The sequence below is a fragment of the Macaca mulatta genome, chromosome 9 (assembly GCF_049350105.2).
Source record: "Macaca mulatta isolate MMU2019108-1 chromosome 9, T2T-MMU8v2.0, whole genome shotgun sequence".
NCBI lineage: Eukaryota > Metazoa > Chordata > Mammalia > Primates > Cercopithecidae > Macaca > Macaca mulatta.
In genome coordinates, this window is record NC_133414.1 from 89,631,106 (window position 1) to 89,645,258 (window position 14,153).

Below are 14,153 nucleotides of genomic sequence, written 5' to 3' on the forward strand. Positions count from 1 at the left end.
ATATATATGTATACATACACACAGGGTATGCGATACGTGCATATCATGGAATACTACTATATGTATGTATATATATCTGTATACACACACATGTACCATGGGATACTACTCAGCTATAAAAACGAATAAAATAGGCCGGGTGCAGTGGCTCACACCTGTAATCCCACCACTTTGGGAGACTGAGGCAGGAGGACCCACGAGGTCAGGAGATGGAGACCATTCTGGCCAACATGGTGAAACCCCTTCTCTACTAAAAATACAAAAATTAACTGGGCATGGTGGCTGGCTTCTCAGGAGGCTGAGGCAGGAGAATCACTGGAACCCAGGAGGTGGAGGTTGCGGTGAGCCAAGATCACACCACTGCACTCCAGCCTGGGTGTCAGAGCGAGACTCAGTTTCAAAAAAATAATAATAATAAATAAAATGTATATATCCCACATATTCACATATTCTTTATCTAATCATCCATTGGTGGACACTAAGGTTGATTACAGGACTTTGCTATTGTGAATAGTGCTGCAATAAGTATATGAGTGCAAGTATCTTTTTTGATATAATGATTTATTTTCCTTTGGGAAATATCTAACCAGTGGTAGGATTGCTGGATCAAAGGTAGTTCTATTTTTTGTTCTTTGAGATATCTCCTTACAATTTTCCTTAGAGGTTATATTAATTTACATTCCTACCAGCAGTGTATAAGCATTTCCTTTTCTCTGCATCCTTGCCAGCATCTATTATTTTTGACTTCTTATAACAGCTATTCTGATTGGTGTGAGATGGTATCCAGTTGTGGTTTTGATTTGCATTTCTCTGATGATTAGTGATGATGATCATTTTTTATATGCTTCTTGGCCATTTGTGGGTCTTCTTTCACAAAATGTCTGTTTGTGTCATTTGCCTTCTTTTTAATGGGGTTATTTTTTTTTTTTTCTTGTTGAGCTGTTTGAGTTCTTCATAAATCCTGGATATTAGTTCTTTGTCAGATGCATAGTTTGTGAGTATTTTCTCCCATTCTATATGGTATCTGTTCACTCTATTGATTATCTCTTTTGCTATGCAGAAGCTTTTTAGTTTACTTAAGTCCCATTTGTCTATTTTTTGACTTGCTGCATTTGATTTTTCAGGTCTTAGTTGTGAATTTTTTCCCTAGCTCAATGTCCAAAAGGGTTTTTCTTATGGTTTCTTCTAGAGTTTTTATACTTTCAGGTATTACATTTAAGTCTTTAATCTATCTTGAGTTAATTTTTGTATATGGTGAGAGTTATGGGTCCAGTTTCATTTTCCTTCATGTGGCTATCAAATTTTCCTAGGCATCATTTATTGAATAGGATGTCCTTTTCTCTGTGTTTATTTTTGTTAACTTTGTCAAAGATCAGTTGACTGAAGGAATGTGGCTTTATTTATGTGTTTTCTGTTCTGTTCCATTTTTCTATGCATATATTTTTATAACAGTGCTATGCTGTTTTGGTTATTATAGCCTTGTAGTATAATTTGAAGTTAGGTAATATGATGCCTCCAGCTTTGTTCTTTTTGCTTAGGATTGCTTTGGCTATTTGGGCTCCTTTTTGATTCCCTATGAATTTTAGGGTTGCTTTTTCTAATTCTGTGAAAAATGACGTGGATATTTTAACATGGATTGCAATGAATCTTTGGCTTTTCCCTTCAAAGAGAGTTGATTGGTTGCCAAATTTACTTTCAAGCCACAGGCAGCAAGAAAGTCAGCACAACAGGGCTTTCCCAGAAGTTCCACCAAACCACATCTCCTTACACCCCACTGGCCACTTCTATGTGCAAAAAAAGTTGAGAAATAGTGCTGAGCACACTGCCAGAGAAGTTTGTGTGTTTGTTTTGTTTTGCTTTTATTTTTTGTGTTTTGATTTGGGGGTTTGTTTGGTTTTGCTAAAAAAGAAAGGAGAACAAATACAGAGCAGGCAATCGGTCTTCTTTACTCTAGGGAAGTTCAGGCATTCCTGAATTCTGACAGTGGTGAGAGATAAGGGACAGAGCCTCAATAGGGCATGATTACTATATGGATGTGACAGCAGCAACCTCAATGTTAACTCTTCATCAAATCACATCCTTTGTCCTTTTTCTTAGAGTATGTGATGCCTTCTTCTTACCCTTTCTTCTCCTTTCTTCTCTTTTAAAATTACCAATGTATTGTCTTACTCATACATGTCCTAGAAATGTGATGAGGTTTCAGGAAATTGGGGTACTGAAAAGTAGATGGGCTGCTCTAATCTATTTTAGTCCAATCTATTTCCTGTGGCAGGACCTTATGCTGGCAAGAGGATTGGCTTGAGTTCAGGTATAACCTGGATACTAATTGTAGAAGAGATAGTAAATTTTAAGTATTATTTATCAGGTTTCTCTTCCATAAAATATGCAACATATCTATTGATGTGGATCAGTATATTTGTGAAAGTTCTTGAAACAAATTCAATTATGATTTAAATGCTATATATTACTTTTGATAATTTTAAGTTGCATTTGCTTTTACTTTAATTTTGAAATACAAAAGCACATGTGGCAAGCGCTTTATCCTCTACATCAAGAGGGAAAAAAACATATAGGTCAAAATTATTCTACAGTTGAATCACTTGCTATTTAATTTTTCTTTTGATAGATGCATCTGCCTTTCTTAGTGTGGCAAGTGAGGATCATTTTAATTTTCACAAAGAAGAAACAACTTAGAAAATTTAGAAAATTCCATTAGAAGCCTCAAGATAAATGTGCTTATTATTTGAAGATATTTATTAAGTCTTTCTGAGATTAACTTTTCATAGTAAAATAATACATGAGTCATTTTTCCCTTGCTTTGTACTTTCCTTTATGTCTCATGTAAGGAGCTCAAGATAAATCCTTGAGCAATAATAGTAATGTGTCTGGAATTGGCATATATTACAGAGCTGGGTCTGTCCGTCTCTGTCTGTCTGTCTGTCTGTCTCTCTCTCTCTGTATCTGTCTCTCCCTGTCTCTGTCTGTCTGTCTCTCTCAGAGTTTTAAAGACAGACTCTCCCTATGTTGCCCTGGGTGGTCTTGAGCTCCTGAGCTCAAGTGATCCTCCTGCCTCAGCCTCTAAAGTAGCTGAGACTACAGGCATGCACCACCATGCCTGACTGCTACAGTTCTCTTGATTAAAAAAATTTTTTAGGACATAGGATACTTTTTGGTGGCATTAGAAGTAAACAAGATTTTCATGTGTGAGAGGGTCTTGAGCTACTTTACCTTAGTTAGGGGTTGAGAAGTGACTAACCTGAAGATTATGTCAACAGCAAAAGCAAAAAGAGAGAAGATACATGATAAGAAGCTAAATTCTGAGTTTATCTTGTCTTTACCACTTGAAGTAGTTAGGTTAGTGTTAGACACATTGACTAATTATATTTCCTATGTTAGTGCTGCTTTGTGAATTTTCTCTTTTATGCTGGAGTGTTGGGGAGATGAAACAACTCCCCTCCTCCTGTCCCTCATTGCAGCGTTGGGCTCAGACCAAAGCTCTGCAGTTGGCTCTGAGGGCATCGGTCTCTGAAGGGTGTGTCCCAGCAGAGGGCCAAATGCTTCTCAGGGCAGCTGGGGTTTTCAGATGGCAATAGGTCAAAATTAAAAATAGGGATATAAAATCTTCTTTTACCCTGGCTCATCCAGTTTGGCAGAGGCTAGTTTCAGAAGAGTCTAGAAGTGACATTTCCACTTTCATGGGTTGATATAAGGGTTTGTGAAGTGAGGAATGCTGTTGGACTTGGACATGCCAGTGACTGAAATGTGAGGGTCATTGCAGCAGGATGGCTGAGTACTGAGTGCAGCAGACCCTCAAAACCCTCTGTGTTGTTTCTGATCCTTCTACATGGCTCAAAAGGATTGTGACTGATCCATTGTCCAGATTTGGATCGTACTTCCAAATACAAATTCTTAGATTCTATTTTCTTTTTCTAAACCTTCCTGTCTGTGGAAAAAAAAAAATCATTCTAATTTGTCATTAGCATATTCGATATACTCAGGTTTATGTCCATGTCAAAATGTAATCTTGCACTTCTTGTAAGTGACTGTGAACTAGGGCAACATCCCCCAAAACTCTTTCTTGGGGCAGGAGACCCTGATGGCTCCTGAGGCACAGCTGACCAACAGTTTATCAAGGGAATCTTGATTGTCTCTCTGTGGTTATCAGGGGTTAGCCAAGAGAAGGATGCCAGAATGTGCTGAAAGCTCTGGTACTCTTGATTCAAAATCTGAGGATTCCTTTCTTCCTGTAATTAATACGTGGCAGTTATTGTGAGGCACTAGAGAGACACAAAGACAAATATGACACAATATGTGCCCTTAACAAATGTATATTTAGTAGGAGGGGATAGATAAGTAAACAAAAGAGTACCACTAAATATCCCCAGGACTTTGATAAGAGTCAGTCAGGGTTGGAGGTAGGGGTTGAGGCTTGAGGGGTGGGAAGAAATAAAAAACCTCATGGAGGGTGTGACCGTTGAGCTGAATTTTCAGCTGACAGATGCTGGCTCCTGGGCATGTTAGGGAAGAGCATTCTTGTAGAGTAAGGCAAGACAGAGAAACATGAGACTCTATTCTGTTTGGGGGATGTGCAGGATGACAGACCAGCATAAAGACAAGTTTTGTAAAGGAGGAAATCAAAGGGCCACATGAGAAGAGATTATAGTGTCTTAACTTCCATGAACATTAAAAATTTCAACTTGTAAGCAATAGATGGCCATTAAAGGTATTTTTTTTAAAGAAAAGAATGAATGGCTCTGTACATGCCCTAGTGATAACTGATTGTTTGTTGCTTCTTCCTCCTGTCCTCAATTTAAATAAAGCAAGTAATTATTGAGCATGTTGTAACATAACTTCCTGTAAAAGGGAAATCTATATTCCTTTTAGAAAACCAATAATACTCTGACTCTTTTTGCTTAAAATGTCCATGTTAAGCCGGGCGCAGTGGCTCACGCCTGTAATCCCAGCACTTTGGGAGGCCGAGGCGGGAGGATTGGGAGGTTAGAAGATCAAGACCATCCTAGCTAACACGGTGAAACCCCATCTCTACTAAAAATACAAAAAACTAGCCGGGCGCAGTGGCGGGCGCCTGTAGTCCCAGCTACTCGGGAGGCTGAGGCAGGAGAATGGCGTGAACCCGGGAGGCGGAGCTTGCAGTGAGCTGAGATGGCGCCACTGCACTCCAGCCTGGGCGAAGAGTGAGACTCCGTCTCAAAAAATAAAATAAAATAAATAAATAATTAAATAAAATGTCCATATTAAGTTATGTTTTCCCTACTACTTAGGAATGCAGGAGACATGAGGGCACTATATTCATAGTATCACTTGGTTTACCAGTATTTGCTTACTTAATCATGATTTCTTCAGCAATCATAGAAAACCACTAGAAAGAGACAGCTACTATTTGAAAATGCACTGTACACATTTTTATCTTGTTCCTGGGCATGTGACCAAGTGATTTGTGTTGACAGAATGGTTATACGCCACTGCACATCGCTGCCAAAAAGAACCAGATGGACATAGCAACAACTCTGCTGGAATATGGTGCTGATGCCAACGCGGTTACCCGGCAAGGAATTGCTTCCGTCCATCTCGCAGCTCAGGAAGGGCATGTGGACATGGTGTCGCTGCTCCTTAGTAGAAATGCGAATGTGAACCTGAGCAATAAGGTAACCCACTTCTTTCTTGACAAAGCATGCAGCACACCAAAACCTCACCCCTCAGAAAGGTCACTAAGAATTCACAGAAGATCTGGGTCAAATAGGATGTGTAAAGTATAATATTGCACCAAGTTGTTTACCGAAGTGTTACTTAACAGAGCAAAAATTTGGAAACAATCTGTTTAAACAATAAGAAAAACAGTCAATAGGGCCAGTTGCTCTGGCTCAGGCATTTAATCCCAGCACTTTGGGAAGGCAAGGCAGGTGGACTGCTCGAGCTCAGAAGATCGAGGCTGCAGTGAGCCGTGATTGCTTCTTTATACTCCAGCCTGGGTGACAGAGTGAGACCCTGTGTCTTTAAAAAAAAAAAAAAAAAAAGAGAGAGAGAGAGAGAGAAAGATAATGGTAAACAAATAATTCAGATAATTCAGTCAGACAATGAGTGTATTTGCAGGTGACTCTATATACATATAGCCATAAAAATGAAGTCCAGGAAGTTTTTGTAGTAACATAAAGTTTTGTTATAATGTTAATTCGAAGAGCACCATTGTTACTTCACCATAACATAGCAAATAAGTAGTTGCAAACTGTAGCCCATTGCTTTATTCCACGAACATTTTTGGGGTCCTGCTCCTTGCTCATCCGTTTTTAAGTTCTAGGTTACAAAGAGAAATGGGAAATATTGCTGCCTTTGTGAGTTCATTTTAATAACAAATTTAGCATAGCTATTTTATGGAGTAGATAGGGGAAGTTGCTGGCAATTTTGAAGGAACTTGTGAAGACTATTCCCTAAACTCTTCCAACACCCATGCTGTCATCTTTGATATCCTCATTATTCATAAAGAAAAGACTAGAGTTTTATCAAGCAAAGTGAAAGTTCAGCCCACAATTAACCAGAAACATGTTAATGAAGTTACTGCCTCTCCCTGTATATATCAAAGAATTTAGCTTTGCTGAATTGCTCATTAAGATTTCCCCAAAACACAAGACAGGTGTTTCTAAATCTTCAGATAATAGGAAACCATGCAAAAGGGCCCTCAGATTCATGATAAGCTCCACTCTCTGGCATTTAGCTTCTCTTCTGCCTGCTGGGTGTGGGCATAGCTATGATATTTCTCAGCCCTAGCTCAGATATTGGAGTAGGGTTTCAAAATAGCAATAGTCTTATGTTGACAAATAACAAGTAATTTAAATACTTTTAACACATGTGTGTGTGTTTTGAAATCACAGAGAGTTTGAATCCTAAGTCAGATTCTTCCTGTGTCATTCAGGCAAGTTCTATCACCTCTCTGAGGCTCAGTTTTGTCCTTTAGTACGTGGAGATAATAATACTGACTTCAGGAGATGCTGTGAGGATTCACTGAGATAACATTCAACACTTTTTTGACTAAGAAAAAATATTTTTTTAATTTTAGAATTTTTACAATTTTGGAAAAAGCTCACTCCATATCAATCTGAATTCTCAAGTTTATCATTTAACAAATTCTGTAGACCAAAAGACATATACGGGAGACCAGGGATATGTTTTTTTAGTTTTAGTATTGTGAAAATCTTTTTTGGTCATTACAGAGCAAAATTTTTTTTAATTTTTTTAATTTTATTTTTTTCTTGTTAAACATTCCTTTTATGAGTGCATGTCTCAGCATTAATGGGAATAACAAAGCAATTTCATAATAGTCATTATAGTTAAGATTTGTTTGATCTTTTGAATTTTCTATAGTTTTATATACCAATTTAGAGACAAGAATTGTAATGGCTTGCCTCAAAACTCAACTTGTCTTTATGACAAAGAGGACCTTTTGTTTCCCAAATTGAAGCACATGCTGGTATCAGAGTGTATTTTCTCTTCTGAGCCCATAATATTGTATTTCACCAGTTCTTCCAGAAACAATGTAGTACTTTCACAATTGGTTTACATTGAATATTTCCAGTAGGTTTGATACCAAACTGCAGTGTGACCGACTTTGTTTCTTCAAAATCCTGCAGCTAACTGGTACAATATATACCCAGCCTTGAATTCACCTTAGACTCATAGAATGATTTTAGGCTAAAAATATTCAGGGCAAAAATTTTCTCTGTGCTTGCTTTAGTAGAGTGGAAATTAACGAAAGGAATTCTGAAGACTCAAAGACATATAGTAAACCAGGGAAACCTGGAAATTTCTGGCCACCTTCCTAAATAAATGATACACAAACAGAGATATACCTAGAGGAATTCTAAAAGATCAGCTGGCTTTCCATTAGCATGTTGAACTTGAGGAACTTCTGAGAACTTCTAATACTTTTAACTTCTAACTTCTCATTAGAAACGATCTAATGAGAAGGCATTTGTAAATCCTTGCATCCTTTCTCAGTTGTCATTTTCAGTATAAAGCACTAAACATGCCCTCATATGAAAACAGAAAAGCAGCAAAACTTTTTATTATTCAATAAGGAACTGTCTCTCAGTTTTTGTCAGTTTTTCCTGAGTTGTCAGTGTTTTAAGCATCAATTACTCACTGTTCCCTCCTCCCTTCTCCTGCCTACCTTTCCCTCTTCTCATATAACACTACATTTTATTTCCTTGCTAAAAAATAACTATTGAAAGAAAGATTTAGCTTTCATAATTTATGTTGAACTAAACACTTTATTGTTTTTACTTTCTTTTTTTTTACTAGTAACCAGGACTTTCCCAGTACTCTTAAGGAAAAATGATCATGAACCCCAAGTTATTGTTGAGGTGCTACTGTTCAATTTGATTCAATTTTGCTTTTGATGTCCCTATTTTTCCATATAGGTTTTGCAGACCCCATTGCTATATTTTTTATACAACTGGAAGAATATTAAACAGAGCTGTTGCTATTTTAATTTGATGTTTTCTCTGTTTCAAATAAATTCTTTTTTTTTTTTTTTTTTTTTTTTTTTGAGACAGAATTTCATTCTTTTTGCCCAGGCTGGAGTGCAATGATGCAATCTCAGCTCACCACAACCTCCGCCTCCAGGGTGCAAGCAGTTCTCCTGCCTCAGCCTCCCGAGTAGCTGGGATTACAGGCATGCACCACCACACCGAGCTAATTTTGTATTTTTAGTAGAGACGGGTTTTCTCCATATCGGTCAGGCTGGTCTCGAACTCCCGACCTCAGGGGATCCGTCCACCTTGGTCTCCCAAAGTGCTGGGATTACAGGCACGAGTCACCACGCCCAGCCCTAAGTGCTATTTTTAAAATGAGCAATGATCAAAATGCCATAAAAGATTAACAGGTAACTTCTGAACTCAAACAGGGCTGTGGTTGTTTTTTAAAATCTTTTAATAAAGCCATGAATATAAAAATAAAATGTTATTTATATAATTTATCCTGTTCTACCTAAGAAAAATGTTTGACTTTTTTTCTCTGATTTAATCAATGAATGGGTAGATTAAATGCTAGATGCTGGACACTGGTTATATAAAAATTAAAGATATAATACTTGCCTCAATAAGCTCACAGTGGTTTGAGGAAGACAAGCAAGAAAACAGAATTTAAATGCAGGATTATGATAGTTTTAATTGAGGTGAGCACATAGTAGGTTTGCAAATAAATGTACTAACTTGGCCCTTCATTGAAATGAGAAGAGAGAAAGGCCAGGGAAGCCTGAAGTGACTCCATCAGTGAGTGGGTAAGCCAGGTGAGCAGCAGGCACCTAGACGTGGGAGCGTGAGAGGACAACATGTGCCCACAACGCATTTCTCAGTCTTTGCTGAGAGCTACTCAGTAAAGCACCGTCAGTGTCAAAAGTCTCAAACTTAGAATAGGTGACCATGACACTCACAAAATATTATGGCTGACAATATTATTTCCTCTGAAGTAGAACATGGAACACGGTTCTATGATGAGGTCAGTGTTTGGGTGGTGCCAATTTTGGCCCTGGCTTATTTTTCTTGAATTGCAAGTGAATGCATCAGTCCTGCTTTTCACATTTCCCCCTTGATTCAGTTCGAGTGAGCTTCCTCCAAAATTCTGTAAACATTATTAAAAAGTCCCAGCTTGACTCTCTCTGCATTCCATAATTGCTCTGATGGAATAACAACCCCTGAATAAATAATGTTGCACATCTAGAAGGCTCTGTGCTCTTCCTAAAACTGCCTTTGATTACCTCCTTTCCTCTGACAAATAGGACAGGCTGATATTTTCATTGCACAGATGCTAGAGGGGGAGAAAAGACTTCCAGGATTAAGATATTAACTTCTGTGCTCATAATGGATGAAAGCAAAAAATCTGAAAGCACTTACACCAGCTCACTTTCTCTTAAATATTACCAAAAAATGGTTTACAATGTAAAGAGGCTTTTTACAACCAGAGAATAGTCTTAGTAATTTTTTTTCTTGGTCATGAGAGCAACCACGTGTTCTGCAAATTCTCTAATAGGGTTAGTTTCAAATACTGTATCAGTCTTGTTAAACCCATACATCATCTAAATGACCTGGAAATTCTCATGATCTTGCATTCACATTACATTCCACAGGCGATCTTTCCTACCCAGAGTGACATACAGAAAATATTCATTAGACCTTGGGAATTAATATGGAGAAAATATTATCAGCATATGTCAATGTTCACTTAGTAAACAGATATCATTTAAATAATTTTTGGTAAAGCTAGTGCCATTGACAATATATTAAAACTCTTGCATAATTTTGTAAAAAATAAAGTCTAATTTTTGGAGATGAACACTGAAGTGTATGAGGGTAAATGTTATAATGTCTAGATTTGTTTTAATACTGCCACAAATAAATGAGTGAAAAGGAAAAGAAGAATAGATGAAACAAATATAGGAAAACTTTGATAATTGCTAAGTCTGTGATGAGTATACAAGGCTCACTCCATTTCTTACACTTTTGAGTATGCCTACAATTTTTCCTGCCTACAGATACTAATGTTGCCACAGTGCTAAGACAGTATACTATATATATATATATATATATATATATATATATAGAGAGAGAGAGAGAGAGAGAGAGAGAGAGAGAGAGAGAGGTTTTATTCACTCCTGTCACCAAGGCTGGAGTGCAGTGGCGCTCTCTCACTCACTGCAACCTCCTCCTACTGAGCTCAAGCAATTCTCCTGCCTCCCAAGTAGCTGAGACTACAGGTGTATGCCACTGCACCTGGCTAATTTTTGTAGAGATGGGGCCTCGCCATGTCGGCCAGGCTGGTCTCAAACTCATGGGCTCATGTGATCCACCTGCCTCAGCCTCCCAAGCATATAAATTTATTCCATAGGCTTTTTCTTACATAGAAATTCTTGGCTTACCATCTTAGAATTCACAAGTGGTTTCTCAAACATGGTGGCTATGTGTGTGACATTACTTCCCGTAAGATGACTGTGCCCTTTGAATCTTTTGCAGAGTGGCCTGACCCCACTCCATTTGGCTGCTCAAGAAGATCGAGTGAATGTGGCAGAAGTCCTCGTAAACCAAGGGGCTCATGTGGACGCTCAGACAAAGGTATACACCCCTCCCTTTCCACACGGGAAAGAATGTGTCCATTTGGTGACCGCAGTAAGGAAGAAACTATACTCATATTAGGAGAACAAACCCTTTGATCATCTCTTTTCTATGTAGTATTTTAAATATATATTTATGCAAGGGACACTAAAGTCTCTGATTGCCATATTCCAGGGACTTTTGTCTTTAACGGCCTGGGTACTTGATCCTAACTGTATAATAATTTCCCACTATATTAACACTATTGAGCCTCCTTACAACAGATGCTCCTTTAGGGGCAGAATGTGAAAGCTTGTACCTCTCTTAGTTTGTGTGATGGATTTTTTAAATGCAGACAAATAGACAAATAGAAAAACTTGTAATTATGACCCCTATGTTCGTTCAGCACGATTTATGAAACAGGATAAATTAAGGCTTATTTAAATATTACTCACTTGCTAAATTCCTAATGGTCTGTGCAGTCTTGCCTGCATTCTCCCTCTCTCAGACAAAAAAACTCTCATTTCAAAATGAAAAAAAAAAAATTACTGATTAGTCTTATATAATGCCACAATTCAAACACAGAAAAATAAAAGACTTTTCATGTCATCGTCAAAGATATAGCTTCACATTAATCACATTTCTCTGAAATTTTTCTTTATATGCTTAATATCAGATTTGTGTTATCTACTGTAACATATGTTTTCTTTTTTTTTTTTTATTTGAGACAGAGTCTCGCTCTGTCACCAGGCTAGAGTGCAGTGGCTTGATCTCGGCTCACTGCAACTTCCGGCTCCCATGTTCAAGCAATTTTCCTGCCTCAGCCTCCCAAGTAGCGGGGACTACAGGCGTGCACCACCACCACGCCCAGCTAATTTTTGTATTTTTAGTAGAGATGGGGTTTCACCATGTTAGCCAGGATGATCTTGATCTCTTCACCTTATGATCCGCATGCCTCAGCCTCCCAGAGTGCTGGGATTACAGGCGTGAGCCACAGCGCCCGGCCACATATGTTTTCTTTCTATATGCCATATTTGACATGAAAAAGAATGACTACTAAATATTGTGAATAAAATTTTTATATGTAATATAAGTAGGTTCTGATGTATATGGACATATTGAAGTAACTAGTAATATAGAAATACTATCCCAAATTAGCTAGATAAAAGGGTATTGACACCAAAATGAGATTGAATTTAGCTTATTTTCTTATGTTGCTTGAATACTTTCATCAGGAAATAATTATTGACTTTGGAAATTTGCAACTTCATGGTAAATATCTTCATTCCATATTGCTTATTCACACACACACACACACAGAGAGAGAGAGAGAGACAGAGACAGACAGACAGACAGACTCAAACACTTTATTAGGTTCTCTCTCCTTTTTGTAGATATGAAACTCTAGAAGGCAAGGTCTGGGTCAAGTTTCTCAACATTTTTCTGCCCCAGCACATCCAAGCCATGCCCTAAAATTCAGCCAGGGAGTATGGTGAAGATTCTCAAAGCCAGGTGGGGGAGGAGAGAAACAAGTACTGCTCTGCCTCCGTCTGTTTTCCATTTGCACACACGGCCCCTTGATGTGTACGAGTCTCAGGACTCCACCACAGCTTCCTCCTAACCCAGCCCAACTCAGGTTCCATTTGGTAGTCTTTTTTTTTTTTTTTTTTTCCTCCAAAAGGTAATCTCACTCTGTCACTCAAGCTGGAATGTAATGGCTTGCTGCAACCTCCACGCCCCGGATTCCAGCGATCCCACCTCAGCCTCCTGAGTAGCTGGGACTACAGGCGCATACCACCACACTCAGATAATTTTTGTATTTTTAGTAGAGGCAGGGTATCGCCATGTTGGCCAGGCTGATCTCAAGCTCCTGACCTCAGGTGATCCACCTGCCTTGGCCTCCCAAAATGCTGGTATTACAGGCATGAGCCACCGTGCCTGGCCACATAGTCATTTTTATACTCCTTATAATACCTTGCGGCATGTAACTTTTCCTGCCCTTTATGAACGGAGCAGAGCATCTCACTTCAGAAAGCATCTCTCTGTCCTTCACAACCTCTATTCCTTTCCTTTCTCTTCTCTGCAAAGGTCACAGCCACCAAAAGGAAGTGAAGCCATGATTGTCCCATAACTAGAGCACAGCAGAAGTGCAGATAGCTGGGTTGCTTGCATTTGCTGCTTAGTTTTGTGCATAAGGAGTTTGTTGTATCCCAGGAATGTTCACATTCTCGCTGGTAAAGAAGACAGCCCCAAGCAGCCCACAGGTGGGATGTATACCATTCAACTCATTAGCTTACATGAAACAATAATAATAATAAAATATCAAGACCTCTTCTCGCTGACGAGGAAAAGACTAGAAAATCCTGGTAACAGCCTTTGCAGTCCTCTCCCCCTGCACCCCTCCAGTTTGCTGACCCTTTATACCCCACCCCCCTTTTGCATTTGAAGTTTCACCAAATGATTTTAAGCTAAATTGTGCCACAGGGTATAATAATCAATGTTGTTTGATAGAGATGAAGCCACTGCTTTTGCTTTTTAGAAGGATAATGTCCGGAAGCATTTTATTTAGACCACCCCTGAAAGGCATTGATTCTTAGAGGACACTAATTAGGGATCAGGAGTTACACTGGATTTCTTTAAATGTGTGTAAAAGCGTAAAAAGCTTTGAGAACTTATGTGATGCTTACTCATTTCACGTTTATTTATAGATTCCCTACTGGTCACCAAATTCTTACCTGGGAGATACATTCCTTGCCCTCATAGAATTCATAGTTTAGAGAGCAAAACACATAGTATTATAATAACAAAGTCATCATCATAATAAAATAAAACAATGTATTACCCATTTTCTCTGTGCCGGCTACTATTCTCGGTGCTTTATAGTTATTATTTTGTTTAATTCTTACAACTACCCTATGACGCTGGTGAAATTAACATCCTCATTTTACAGATGAGAAAACTGAGGCACAGAAAAAGTAATTACTTGCATAAGGTCCCAAAGCTAATTATTACAAAGCCTGATTTTGACCATAGGCCTATATCTAGAAATATATA

General features: G+C 38.4%; 1 protein-coding gene across 7 annotated transcripts in view; it reads left to right on the top strand.

Annotated features, from left to right (window-relative positions):
- The window catches only part of ANK3 (ankyrin 3), a 701,075-nt gene that overhangs the window by 535,707 nt on the left and 151,215 nt on the right, over nt 1-14,153 (top strand). For all 7 annotated transcript variants that reach the window (XM_015147572.3, XM_077946716.1, XM_077946715.1 and 4 more), the window contains 2 exons: nt 5,469-5,666; nt 11,022-11,120. In XM_015147572.3, the coding sequence (XP_015003058.2) occupies nt 5,469-5,666; nt 11,022-11,120 (297 nt within the window). The remainder of the gene's footprint in view (nt 1-5,468; nt 5,667-11,021; nt 11,121-14,153) is intronic.